This window comes from Sycon ciliatum, chromosome 1 (assembly GCF_964019385.1).
Source record: "Sycon ciliatum chromosome 1, ocSycCili1.1, whole genome shotgun sequence".
NCBI lineage: Eukaryota > Metazoa > Porifera > Calcarea > Leucosolenida > Sycettidae > Sycon > Sycon ciliatum.
The window spans coordinates 8,020,606-8,035,646 of NC_088643.1; the positions used below are offsets into that span (position 1 = coordinate 8,020,606).

A 15,041-nucleotide genomic window follows, 5' to 3' on the forward strand; every position below is an offset into this window, starting at 1 on the left:
ATGGCTGTCAGCTTCGGCTGGCCCATGGGTAATGTCTTCTTCGCCAGGAAACAGGCAAGCTTGTGGAAGTATTTTGAGTAGTGGAGCAAAAGGCCAGGGCTTGTTTCGCATTGGTACGTTCAACGTCCGTGGACTTACTTAAATTTTTTTTAAATCAACTTATTTCAGACCTCAATAAATACAGAGTTGGACTCTGCTGTCTTCAGAAGACTAAAATCTCCGAAGGCTACAATGGAAATATTGACAACTACCCTCTACTGTGTCTCTCGTCGTCGTGTCGACATTATGGACTCGGATTCGTGGTGGAAAAGCAGTTACTGTACCGAATATATAGATATTGGCAGGTGTCGGACCGTATCGCCGTGCTACAGTTATGGCTCTCCGGGAGAACGCTGTGCTCATTTGTAAATGTCTACGCCCCGACGTCAACACGCGTTGCAGCAGACCATTCATGCCTAGACGAGTTCTACAACAGCTTGCTGGAAACAATTCAAAAACTAAGATCTTCATCGCTGCTGTTCCTGATGGGAGACTTCAACGCAAAACTTGGGAGACGACCACCCAGTGACTGCCACCCCATATCCCATGCTGGTTCACACTCAAGGGGCCATCGCAACAACAGCGGCTAGACTTTGGCTGATTTCGCGTCCAGCAATTACCTATTTGCCTGTAACACGGCGTTTCAGCACCGTGCAGAACATATCACCACATGGACAGGCTGGCGCCACAACCCTAGTGGAGGTCCACCTTTACCCATTTACAACCAAATAGATTATATCCTTTGCCGTCACAGTGAAAGCTTTGTGGTGACGGATGCCAGATCATACGCCGGGACAAGCTTAGAAAGCGATCACCGTCTTGTGCTGGCAAACCTCAACCTGACAAAGTTGTACAAGAAGCTCAAGAGGCCGCCAGTAGCCATATCCAGCAACGCAAAATTCAATATATCGGAATTTAGTGACCCGACCAAGAAAGCAAAGTACAGAGAGGCTATCAACGAACATCTACAGGACCTCGGCAGAGAGCAGGAAGGTGTCAATGCGGAGCAACATCTGCAGTATATTGTGAACGCTATGAGTGAGGCAGCAAACACATCGGTGGGCCGCGTCCCTAAAACAAACAAGACGCATAGAAATGGCTTCAGCGGCGAAATTGAAAAGCTAGCAGCAGAGAAACGCAAACTGCGTCTCGACATTGCGGTGTGCGGAGATGGAACGAAGGTAAAAGAAATGAAAACACGACGCAACAGGCTGGCACACCAAATTCGCCGGGAATGCCTCAAGTTAGCATCGACTCGACTGGACGAACGTGTAGCTGAAATAGACCAAATGAAAGACGACGCAAAAATGTTCAAAGCAACACGACTACTGCGCCGACAGCAGCAGTCACCAGTTGTGGTTGAAGACTCTGATGGCAAACTCATTGCACAACCTAGTGAATCAGGCGAAGCATTAAGGCAACGCTTCCGTGCTTTATTCTGTGATCCTGCTCTGGAGTCATCTAGGCTCTTACGGACAGAGGAAGACCTTTAAAACCCTATAAAGCAGACATCGGTACATGCCGCAGCTAAGCGCTTGAATAATGGCCGAGCTTCGGGACCAGATAGGATACCTGCTGAACTTATCAAATATGGAACACCAGCACTGTTCTCGAACATTGCCACTACATTCAACAATTCTGCCAAAGACAAATCACTCAAGCTAGGCGATGGGCTACTGATCCCGATACCAAAGCCGGGAAAGAAAAGAGGTCCTCCTGGAAATGTAAGGCCAGTTACCCTGTTGAACACCCTACGGAAACTTCTTTCATCGGTCATCCTGACGCGGATCAAGCCCGCTATCAACGGGTACTTGTCACTGAACCAGAGCGGGTTCCGGTCAGGGAGAAGTACTGGAGACGTGGTATACAGCTATCGGTGGTTTGATAACCACCGATAGCTGTATACCACGCAAGATGCCTACGGGTTGCGTCGGAGATCTCAATCTTAGGCATTGATATGTCAAAGGCATTTGACACTATATCAAGGGGCAGGCTGATCGATATACTGTCGTCAGTCATTGATCATGATGAGCTGCACATCATCCAATGCCTTCTGACAGACACCACAATAAAAGTAAAGCTGAATAACATTCTCAGCCAACCATTAGTCACACATAATGGAACCCCACAAGGTGATTCTCTATCGCCAGTCCTGTTTACTGTCTACCTCGAGGCTGCATTGAGGTTGATTCGAGAGCGACTCTCACCACGACCAGCATTGGATATTCAGCTTCAATTGCCCAATGAAACAGCGTATGCGGATGACGTAGACTTCATCAGCACCAGCCTACAATATTTGCATGACAATCAACCCATACTATCATCCTCGTTAGCGGAATACAACTTAAAAATGAATGAAGCCAAAACCGAATATACTACAATTAAAAGAGAAAAGGACAGAGTAGACGAGCGATGGCGGAATACGGTCAAAATAGGATCGATGCTTGGAGTGGAGGAAGATATCAGTCGGAGAAAACGTCTAGCAACATGTGCCTGACATCAGCTGTGGGTGATATGGCTGAGAGGTAACCATGCCCGTGAACCCCTTCAGATTAGGTTATACAGCAGCTTTATTCTCCCAATACTTCTTTATAACTGCGGAACATGGAGCCTGACAGAGACTCAAGAAAAAAACTTGACTTGTTCCACCGCCAGCAGTTACGAGCAGTCATAGGGGTCAAATATCCCCGTATAATACGCAATGAAGCACTGTACAAGCGCACTGGCTCCAAGCCAATTAGCAGAATCATCCGGTCTGCTAGGTGGAGAATCCTTGGCCACATGCTTCGACTAGACACCTCATCCCCGGTCCAGCAGGCTATGTCAGCATACTTTAAGCCAGGAAGCTCAGGGTTCCGAGGCCGCCCGAGAACAACCCTCCCGCGATCCATCAACAACGACCTGAAAAATTCCAGATCCACAATTTCCCTCACATCACACGAGGATCTAGTTGCACTGAGGCAGCTCGCCCAGGATCGTCGAAAGTGGAAGGAACTAATGTGTGCTGTGTGTAATGGCTGAAGTTATACAATTACACTAGATACCCTTAACAATAATAACGGATACAATTACATTAGTTACTGTAACACACTAGATACTCTAGATACTAGATACTCTAACAATTTTATCAACAATTATGATAATTACCACATCAAATGCTGCAGAGACCTATCCAGAATCGGCAATATGCTGGCCCTGGCCTGGAGATCTGCAACTACAATCAGCTTCTACTCTGCAACATTAACGGATTAGTCCCCTTTGTCGATTGATGGATCAATCGGTAGATTCGGCTCTGTTTTTCTTTCCTTTCTTTCTTATTTTGAATTGTATGTTGAACTCATTGGTTTTCTCAAGTTGTATTCTGTATCTCGTTATCGTTATATTTCCCTCTAGCCCTCTCGCTTAGGATGAGCTTTCTTTTTTATGGCAGCTTAAGCGAAGGCTATATACCTGCTTTATGCAGGTTGATGCCAACGCGAACAAGCAAAATAATAATAATAATAATAATAATATCAACAACTCGGAGTTATGTTACTGGTATGGATGAGGTCGGCCAGAGTTCGCATGGGGTGCATGTAGAACTAATTCATTGTTATCAATAAAATCGAAAAAAGCGAGGAGACGTTATCGGCGCTACAATTGTTTGTGTCAATACTCGGAGTAGATGAAGCAGCTGAAGCACCAACTAACCCTACGTACAAACTGCACCCTGTACACGCCTGTGGGGTCGGCCCCAGAAAAAAACAATGAACTTTATGCTAGTTGTGTGTTTTCTTTGCATTACATTGTTGGTACGTCATTATACAGTGGCCATTGACATTTTTTTGGATTATTGTTTCTGTACTTTGCAGGATGAGCCGAAGACGCACACATGCAAAGTTGAAGGCAATTGCTCAGCCCTACTATCCGCCAGTAACTCGAGCTCGAGCAAAAAGGTCTCAGCTTGCAGCAAATATGCTTCCTGAGAAGGAATGTTCTGCAGCATTTGCAAACACTGACCCTGTGTTGGAGCAGTCAACTGCCGTGACTGAGATTGTAGAGGCTGCAGATCCTGCTGAGGACTTAAGCGTATCACACGATGGAATTGTTGTCCAAGGGAATCATTATTGTGTGAAACGCAACAAACTGGACCTGGTTTCTTTCGACGTCTGGCGCTCTGTTCTGCTACAGATGCTGTCCGTTAGAGCCATCATCCGACTGTGTCAAGCATCACGTCATTTCCACCGATTTTTTATGAACGAGGAAACATTCCGGTTCCTTACAGAGGTGAGCGTTTACTTTAGTAGTTGCCAAATATAATTGCGTGTACAGTAGTACTAAATTGGGATGTCGAGCGAAAAATTGCACTAGATAGGGCCTGTCGAGGCAGCTCGAATCAGAGTGCTCCATGCAATAACGGGCTGTGCGGTATAACCAGGGATGTGTTTTCGACCCAGATAAGAGCCAGGCACAAGTGGGGGCGTGTCAAGGCAGATTATTATTATTATTATTATGAAATGACCCAAAGGCAATGTGCCTATCGAGGGGTTCATTTGATTGAAAGAACAGTAGATGTAGATGTATGTACAAAGAGAAGTAGGGATTGATGAGGAGAGAAATGGGGAAAATCAACTGCAAGGTGGCGGAATTCCGTTGATTGCATAAGCATAGTCAGCTGTAAATTTCCTGAGGGCAGCTTTGAACTTATAGAGCGAGGCTTCCGATGTTAGACTGGGGGGTAAACAGATTGAAGCAGAGTGCTCCATGCACAAATGTGAGGAGCAGTAGATCCAGAGAAGAATGCTCAGGCTAGAGAGGAGCCAGGCATTAACAGAAAGTCACCAGGTCATGGACCGTGATTTGTTACTCCCGCCATTTGAGGGTAACAGCGCAACGACTGCTGCATGCCGTGTTGCACGAAATGCACAATATTTTACAGCAGTCAGGATTCAGCAGTCAGGGAAGAATGAACTAGGAAAAGTTATTCCTGTACTGACTAGAGAAAGGATGAACGACAAAGACGAGTCATGGGGCCGGAATAATCTCCAACCAGAAAACCAACTGCCTACTTAGGCCCCGGTCACACATGCACTTTTTTTGGCGGTTCCGCCAAAGCGTAACTTACGCTTCCGCCGTTGCCTCGGCAACGGCGGAGGCGTAAGTTACGCTTTGGCGGAAAGTTTGGATTTCGCTACGCCAAAAAAATGCGAGCGGAGCCTCCGCTTTCGCGGATCCGCTTTGGCGGAACCTGCATGGTGATCAGCTTTGCCTTTGGAGTTTGGTGTGCTACTTCTGCACTGAGTTCTGGTGTTGTTTGGTTGCCGTTTGGTATTCAGTTTTCATATTGTTCTTCTTTGCCAATGAACTGTACGTTCTGGAGATCTCGCAAACAATACTGCATCGTTATGAGTGGATAATTGGTGAGGGAATCCGCCTCCCAACTCATTGGCCCCGATCGCGGACGATCTCCAACTCTCTCCTTCTCTCTACAAGCAATACGTCCACCAGAGTATGCAACACTAGGACTGCAACCAGGGAGTAGTAGAGTACTCTGCCACACCTTCACTGCAACTGCAGGCATCCACGCAGTTGCTGGGTCGATGATGGATCATGGAGGAGGCAACGACACCCTGCTATAAAACTATTTGAATTTGATATTGATGTAAACTAAACTAGTAATATTCTAATACACCTGTACTGGGCCGCAGTGAATGCGCCCCAAATCCACGAGTGTACTTGGCAGGAGACATTCAGCAGCCTGTCAGCGATCCACGATAGCTCTACTTGTACAAGCGAAGGTCGCTTCAACTCGGACAAGAACATCTAAAATTTCATAGGACGTGCTGCATTTGCATTCTCTCCGCCAAAGCGGAGCGTTGAGGAGCAGAGTAGTCTACATGTATGTGTGACCGCTGCATCGTGTGGTCCGCCAAAGCGGCTGCGATAGTTCCGCTTTCCGCCTCCGCAAAAGCGGTGCAAGCTTTTCATGTGTGACCGCGGCCTAAAAGGAGAGAAGATGTACAAGTAGAAGCCAAATTTCACCAAAACCAATTTTCTTTGATAGTGCGGTTTCGTGATGTCCACAACTTTTATCAGTAATCATTTGATAGGCCCTATTTAATAATACCTCAATGGCACCGTTTAAAACGTTACTGATGTACGTCAAGTACAAGACACTTTCCGATTGATATCCGAATTGTTTTTCACTAAACAAATTAGTAACGAAAAGATCAAAGTAGCGTAGTACCCGGTTTGGGAGGCTCGACTTGATTTAATTGTTCAGTCAGATTTCATCCCTGTGTACTGGGGATGGGTGGAGCGACAAAGGTTAATATTTCGAATATATATGTAGGACGCAGTATAGAGTCCATGCACTATATGATGTCCAGCACCCTATATAGAGTCCATTGGTCCAAAATCCACTATACAGAGTCCAGGAGTCCACTCAGTTTTTATCAGCTTCATCCTGCCGCGCAATCCCCTATAAGGAGTACACTTTTTCTACGAGTCCCCTATTCACAGTCCAGAAGTCCAGTTTATCCAGTCACACCGTCCTGTGTGTTGTGCCCGAAAGAGAACAAACACATTTTTAGTTTTGCTTGCCTCGTGGCAGCGCATTCCTTTCTTCACTTCAGCCATGGCTGCCAGTTCTGCTGTGCAGTTGCTGACAGTAATCTGTCTCGAGGTAACCAAGGAGGATAAGGAGACGTTCAAAATCAAATCTGGAAAGCGTCTTGTGATTCTCTGAAGACGTTTCATCAGTGCGCGGGATGAAAGCAGAGATTGCAGAACGAGAAAAGTTCAGCACAGTTCAAATCTGACGAGTCAGGTACACTCTCTTTCGTTCGACGCCACAAGGATCCCCTGTTTGGTTGGCCATTGCTGCCAGTAAGACGTTTGAACGGTTTCATCAGAGCGAGGGATGAAAGCAGCAAGCGGAGAAAGAGAAAAGTTCAGCACAGTTCCAATCTGACAAGTCAGATACACTGACACTCTCTTTCGTTCGTCGCCACAAGGATACCCCTGTTTGACTGGACAAGAGCTGCCTGTACCACCGTGTCAAAAGGCTGTCCAACTACATGGCAGGACGATGACTGAGGTAAGGAAGCTTTTACTGGTTTCGATTGGTCTGCTGTTCTGTCGTTATCCTTGAATTGTTTTTCCATTTTCAAGGAGCGTATCGCGTTTGTTTGATGTTGCTTGAATGAATGCCCTAAAAGTAATCAACCACTTCGTAATAGTCCTCAAGGACTGCAACTGTGCAAGGACTTTGCATCAATCGTATACGATCGTCTAGCTATCATCAATTATTATTTTATTTCATGAGAAATGTATTTTTATCCCTGTGATAATTATGTGAACTCCACGACACTCTTCCTCTAGTATGATGTCAAATACAATGGGATCCACAAACGCAGTGCCAGTGTACTAGTAGTAAGAGGAGGATTGCTTGTATGCCAATGACAAGAAAAAGCTTCTCAAGCTAATACTCGTATTCCCTGAAGTAACCGTTTTGATGTCACGAACATGACATTGTGTCAGTGAAACTGCCTCGTGACAACAAATCATTGCATTTCCATCTTGAGGAAGACTGACTGACGGCAACGCTGTACAGATTGTTCAAATCATTTCATTTCAATTTAGTTGCAGTGAAGTGAAACACTGTGTACACTACATGTATGTTGGTGTGTCTGTGCGTCTTGAGTGTGCACAAACGATCTTATTCCTCGTATTACTAATAGATTATTGTCCCCACCGTCACCTGTTCACAGGTCTTTGAGTGGATGGATTTTCATTGAGCATCACATTCGTTGAGAACTTGGTAGTTGTGTGCTCCCATGCATCATTACGGTAATAAGCGTATCCTTGTGCTATCTATTTGTTGCAGGTGTGCTGAAGCTTGCGGAACTGAGTGCTGCTGAACATTTGCATGGCCATGAGCAATGGTGAAGCTTGCTATTGCACTCTCAGCATGTGCTAGTACTATGCTGACCACTGCACTTTGTTACTCTCTTACACTACTACGTGTATGTAAACGTGCGTGTACCCGTCCCTGTATGCATTCGTTTCGTATAATTATTTGTTATCCCTCTTGACTTTACATGTAAATGGGTGGACGTTTGCATGGCTGTTGGACTTGCGTGTGTATTGTGTCTCTACTCTTTTCTTGGTGTTTTCTTGGCGTTGTATAAGTATGTGTGTGTGTGTGTGTGTGTGTGTGTGTGTGTGTGTGTGTGTGTGTGTGTGTGCGCGCACAATAATTTGAAAACAAATAATTAATCCTGCCCTCTCCATTATTCTCTTTCGATTCTTGGTTTTTTTCTAGGTATTTTCTTGGCGTTGTGTGGGTGTGTGCATGTGTGTGTGCGTGCACAATAATTCGGCAACACTACATGATTGAGATATTGTAATTTGCAGCGTCTGCGAAGAGACCACTTGATTTGAGGATGGTGTTTGTAGGGTTTTTCATGTAATGAAATGGCTGCAGTGGCGCCTCAATACTTATTTTTTTTATCTTAAGAAGTGAATGATGTAAAGGATTAAAGGGAGAGGCCGTTTTCTGGTTAATATTCACTGCTTACAGCAGATCCTATGTCTAATTTCGAACTCGATAGGGGATGCCTAATTGGCTGGACTTTATACAGGGAGTGTTGTCCACATAAAGACTCTTTAAAGTTGATTTCAAAGTTTGGACTCCGTACAGTTGATTTTGGACCAATGGACTCTATATAGGGGGAAGCCAATTGGCTGGACTCTATACAGGGAGTAATGTCCATCTAAACTTTGAGCTCACAGTTGATTCCAAGTTTGGACTCTGTACAGTGGATTTTGGACCAATAGACTATTATAGGGGTTGGACATCATATAAGGGCTGGACGCTCTACTGAGTCCAAAATAATATAATTAATAGCAGACTCAGCGGAGGACGTTCAGGTTGGTTGTAACTCTGAGTTTGATGCCGTAAGGAAATCATCAGACAACTGATACTCGGGTCTACCCAACAGTATGCTTATAAACACATAGGGCCACAAGCATAAACAAATTTAGCGCTAAATCTGGTGTGAGGAATGGGGAGAAAGCTGGCGCGGGCCAAGGCGCGACAGTAGAAGTGCCAGGAGGGTGGCGGGCAACAGGCAGGTGTGAGCATGAAAGCGCGGAAAGAGGCGATGGGGAGGCAGCGCACAGCAGATAGGTGGAGGTGCCAGGAGGATGGCGGGCAATGGGCCAGTGAGATCGTTACAAGTAGGGAGTCGTTTGGTGACGGGCCGGCGTGAGCAGAGTGGCATCGCGAACAAAAGGCGAAGGGATTGTGTTGTTTTAAAATAATATTGGGTGCTCAGGCAAACTCTTGGCATATTGATGGAGAATAGCACTTCATTATATAGAAAAGAAAAGGACCAAGGAATTGCAAGTTACGCTATAATGTCCACTAACATCACCAGTTGCTAAACAATCAGCTCATGCGATAACATTGCACGACACTGACCCTGACTCCTTGGCTCTCCATCCGAGTCAATTTATATTTTACTTCAAGTTGAAGTTCGGAGACCGTACATGTAGATAAAATGTGTGTGTTTTGAGCGATATTTTAAAATGAATTGGCTGCAGTTGAGTCAGCGCAGTTCGAAAAATAAAAGTATTACGACCAATGTTGCTTTCAATAACGTCTCTCTGTGACATTATGACGTGATGTTAGTTCACGCCTCCCTTTCGCGATCACATGTGACATAGATAGGCCAGAAAACCTTTTTTGAAAGACCTCTTGATTTTGCCTTGATTCAATGTGCATTTACCGTCTCTCCCAATGCTTTACTTTGTGCAGAACCGCTACAAGATCAGCCCCAACCTTCACATGAACATCAGTTACAAAGCCATATGCAGAACACTCTACACAGCTGTGTCATTGGCACATTTGAAGTGGAGTGATTGGTTTTTTCTTCGTTGGGTCTACAAGGACTTCACGCAAGACATAGCCAGCAGGATCAACAATTATTTATATTGTCTTCCCGTTCTCAGCCAAATAATGCAGAATGACCCAGAGCAATATGAGCCGTGGAAGCCAAAGTTAATTCTCCTGCCCGGCTTCAACATGCCCCCGTTTGTGCGGGCACGGGAAGCGAAGAAAATGTTTCCCAACCTATCCTTAACTGAGATCAGTAAACGGTACACAGGTCCCTTTGATGTTGTCGGCCAATATTCCATTGGCAGCCTGAAACAGATGGAGTTGATCCGATACGGATCCGTGGAAGTGTACCAGGCTGCACTGATCAAAATGTTGTTCCTGGGAACACAGGAACTTGGTAAATACTTAGTCTACCATCACCGTTGTAACAAATTTAGTGACGTCGTGAACTGTTTGCACAAAGTAACAACTGTTGCTCAGGCTATGACATTGTTACCCTGCCTCGGAGGTGATCGGGAAGCATTGCCTCCTTTCCTGCGCATTACCATTGATGGGCCGCAGTTGACCTGGAGGGCACCGTCCGTCGCAGTGAATATTTATAAATACAATACAAACACAGATGCAACACAGGATACACTCACCTCGCATAGCATCCGAAATATTTCTTCGTCCATGAACAATCTGTGGAAATGACGAGACATTTGACCCAGTCGAATAATGTCTCTGACGGACAACATCAGTAGTAGTTCCGAGCGCCAGACGTCGTAGTCAATCAGTTCCAGTGTGCTGTATTTCACAGGATTTTGATTCTCCGGGTCATCAACGCTTAGGTCCTCAACAGGATTTGTAGCCTCTACATCCTCAGGCACGACAGTTAGATACTCCAACACAGGGTCAGTGTTTGAAAACGCTGCAGAACGTTCTTTTTCCACGAGGATATTTCCTGTAAGCTGAGAACGTTTTGCTCGGGCTAGAGTTAATGGAGGAGTGTAGGGCTGAGCAATTGCCTTTATCGCTGCATGGGTCCGTCTTCGACTCATTCTGTATAGTACAGTAGTAATGGCGGAGAGAGGACACACACACACACTGTCACACACTGTCACACACTTTCACACATCACAGCAGCAGACATTCATGTAGGGACACAAATGTGCAGTGAAAATAACGGTGACAATACCGTCACCCAATGTCTACTCCTAGTCACGGAAAGGAAGTTGAGCAGCAGATAAAAACATTGCCAAGCATAGCAGCTGATTTTATTTACCTTCTGCTTTCTGGATGAACACAGTCTTCGTCAACAACTCGCTGCGCTTGCAGCATTATTGTTATTAACTACCAAAGTGAAAGGCGACTCAAAACTATGCAAGGGAATTTGTATCGGATTGTACTACAGGCCCGTGACTCCTTCGCTGGTGAAAAGAAACTGGAAGAGGCCTAGCTTGAAGCCTCGACCTTTATACCAGGTTTGCCGCGTGGGCGGCCTTAAAGGCAAGCCTGCATAATACGGAAACGCTCAGACTGTTCACTTACGTTCACGCACACCATGATTTCACCCTGGTACCTACCATTTTATGGGCACTTCCGCGGCCGAGTCATTATTTTACGCTTCGGTCACACTACTAGTACTAGTACGTTAAGTTTCACACAAGACGCATCGACAAATCAAAGTAAAGCACTTGAGTCTTGGCGCTGACGTGGGGTCATACTGCATTGTTTGTGCTTTTGCTTGCGAGGCCTGACGCACTTCACAGTACCACTCTGTTGGCTATATCAGAGGCGACTGAAAGTGCTACAGTTGACTGTGTCACTGCTAAGGATTCAGTACTCCATCACCAGCGTGTGCCTTTTTACCAGCGAATTTAGAGACTACAATGTACATTTAGGTAGGACTCTTCAACATCTGGACGCGCGCATCCGACAACACGCACCGCTACACCTTATTCCACAACACGCACGATCCACTCGACCACGGAGGGGACGTCCAGCAAAGAATCATCCTGGTACAAGATGGTCCAACGCAGCGGCATCAACACCAAGCAACGTCACCTCACAATTAACTAGACCACCAGAAAAACAACCGGACAAGACACCTACTGGCGTGGCAGTGACAGGAACCGCATCAACCAGAAGAATGACAAGATCGGCAACGGCGGCGATGGCAGCGACTAAAGCACAAGCAGAGGCAACGGCTAGGATCCACTCGACTAGCCATGTGATATCGGATGTGTCCACCGCACATGCTGATTGTTCTGATGTTAGTTCTGATAAGTATGAGTCGTCCATTGCTAGTCATTTGTTTGAGCATCCTGATTGTCGTGCTGTGTATTCAGATGATTATTGTTCGATTGTGTCACGTGTACGCAGTGCTAGATTGCTGAATTTTTTGGAAGCTGTATAATAATAATAATAATAATAATAATAGTACAGCACGCATATAGCTCATATGAAAAATCAAATGAGGGTCATGCATCTGTCGACAACGTCGAGCCAGTGCGTTCTGTCTGAGGCAAGTTGCTCCGCTTCCAAAAGAGACATATTGAGAAGTAAAAGGTCATTCCTAATGTTGTCTACCCATCTGGTCACTGGGCGACCTCTGGGCTTCTTTATATCTGTTATATTCATTGCCATGTGAAGGGCTTTGTAGGACACAGCGTCCTTCCCCTCACGAATGACATGTCCAAACCATAATAAGCGCCGGCGTCTACAGACTGCACTTATTGGGCATTGAGCAGTTTTAGCATAAAGAGCATTATTCGAAATTTTATTGGGAAAGATGATTCCAAGTATGTATCTGAGTTTACGGCGGTGCCATACATCAATTTTGCTTTCTAAGGCTTTTGTTAGAGTCCATAGCGCGCAGTTATATAGGAGAACTGGCAAAATGAGACAGTTGAACATGCTTAAGCGGGACTGCTGGGTATGGCGTTTCCATGATACACTGGAAAATGCCCGGTTCGCTGCTATGATACGTGCATCAATGTATACATCCACACAAAGAAACCCAACCTTTTCAAGCAGAAACAAATCAAATTCACACTTAGGCTGTTAGGTAGGTCGTCAAAACCTCGTTAGTTACATGTATGTCCAGTGGTTGTCTCTTGTTGTCGCACTACATGTCACGCTTATTGAGTTTTCTCGCATTTGCACCTTTGTGTCATTATTGCATTTTTCGCTGTTTACTTTAGCTACTTTCTTTTTTTGCGCTGTTTTACCACCTTCTTACTGTATTTAATCCACTGTTCCTGTTTCTTTTCCCTTGCCTGTATTTCACCTGACGAGAAGGCTTGAAAGTATACTTGTGAAGACAAAAACTTTCAAGATGTTTGTAATGAGCCTGAAGTGTGTCCTTTTTATGAGTAATAAACTACTATCACTATCAGTCATGAAAAAGGGCATTGGCTATGAATGCAGGGCGAGTTTTAAACCGTGTAAAATGTTTGCTAATCACCTCGTAATATTACGTAAACCTTGTTTTTGATAACCGCTATCAATAAAACAAGCTGAATCGACATTTGTGTACTCTTTATTCATGCAATGTAAAACAGTGGAGACAATGTGCAATAAAACGATGCAAATATGAAGAAATACTGTAGAAAAAATAAGGATTCAAAAAAGTTTCGTATAACACTCATCAGGAATTGTCGTTGACCTAAAGAACATTGAAACAAAATTGAATTATTATAGAAAATCTAAGTTCCGGAAATAGCATTAAGAACAACAGCAGTGAAATTTACTAGTGTGAATTTTAACAATGAAAGCGAGAGCAATAACGAATGCATGTGCTAACATAAACTTGCAAATGAAAAAATGAACAAACAAGAGAAAGAAAGAAGGAAGGACAAAGTGATAACACCTAACATCCGTACATTTCACCGAGAACATTAACGACGAAACTTGTCCGCACCAAACACGACACGTCACTTGAACAATTTCAACCCAATTTTACTATCTTTTTGTACACACAAATACGTGTTGTACAGTCGCTGATGGATGGCTTCCAAAACCTTCAACTGTGGTTCATAACCATGACGACCACGGCACAATACAGTTGACAAACATGTAACAAGCCGGAGGACACCGTGTGCGTAACTAGTGACCTTACTACAACCATCCACGGTTGAGAGAGCCCCAGTCTGTTGAGACCATCTTCACCGTATGGGCCCCCCGTTCTGACCCTCTTTATTCAAGTTGAGTTTTATAGACTTCTCCTAACGTCAGTTCTGTATTATGTCATCGCTCCTGGATGTCTTCTTGATAGTGAACAAATAGCAGCTATTTTAACCTGTCCAAACAAGATAAGTTTCAAGTAGTCCCTATTCCATTGTAAGGTAGATTCACTGATGAATTTAACAAGAAAAATATTCTGAACAAATCCTCTCTTTCCCTTTCCTTGCAATCATCGTATAACATTTTTTTTTTTTTTTTTATTTACTTGAAAAAGCACATAACCACCAGGAAGGCTGACAAAGAAAAAAGAGTAAGAAAAGACAGATAAAAAGAGAGCTGAGAGAGAGAGAGTTGGGGTACGGTTAGGGGAGGACTAGACATTGAATGGTGGTCGCCACAGTCACAGATAGTAGCAGTGCTGGTGAGGCTACAGGCACTCCACTGACCATTAGGTCTCAGTATCGCCATGCCGGTAACGCACCAAGAGACAAAAACGGAAGAAAATCTGAAGCGCAATACATGAATGGTAATTTCAATATAGGTAATAGGGAGAGTGGTGACCAAGAGAGGACAGTATAGACCGTTAGTATGGGGTGCTTCAATGCACATCCCCAAACCGAGAGGTGCAATCTGGAAAGAACAGTGAGACGAACAACATGATGGGCTTCAAAGCACGTCCCAAGACCATGGCTGGTCTGAAATGTGTTTGTTCACACCTTTTTTAAAAGCTGTGAGTGGAGAGTGATTGGCCAGACGGGGAAAGATGTCCTCGGGGAGGCTGTTCCACAATTCAAGGAAACAGTACGGGAAGGAACGTCGAAGGTAATCAGGACTGGTGCCGGGGGTGGTGTTTAAGAGCTGTTCCCGGTGCTGGCGCTGAGCATAATGCTGCTTTTACACTTACATGTCGACAAATAGGAAATGCTTACAGTACAATTAGTCCTCCTCCTTG

The 15,041-nt window shown here is 44.8% G+C and overlaps 1 protein-coding gene across 1 annotated transcript; it reads left to right on the forward strand.

Moving 5' to 3' along the window:
* LOC135808132 (uncharacterized) lies at nt 1-1,532 on the forward strand. The gene is made up of 2 exons (XM_065321308.1): nt 1-54; nt 687-1,532. The coding sequence occupies exons 1-2, from the start codon at nt 1-3 to the stop codon at nt 1,530-1,532; spliced, it is 900 nt and encodes a 299-aa protein (XP_065177380.1).
* The last annotated feature ends 13,509 nt before the right edge of the window (nt 1,533-15,041 follow it).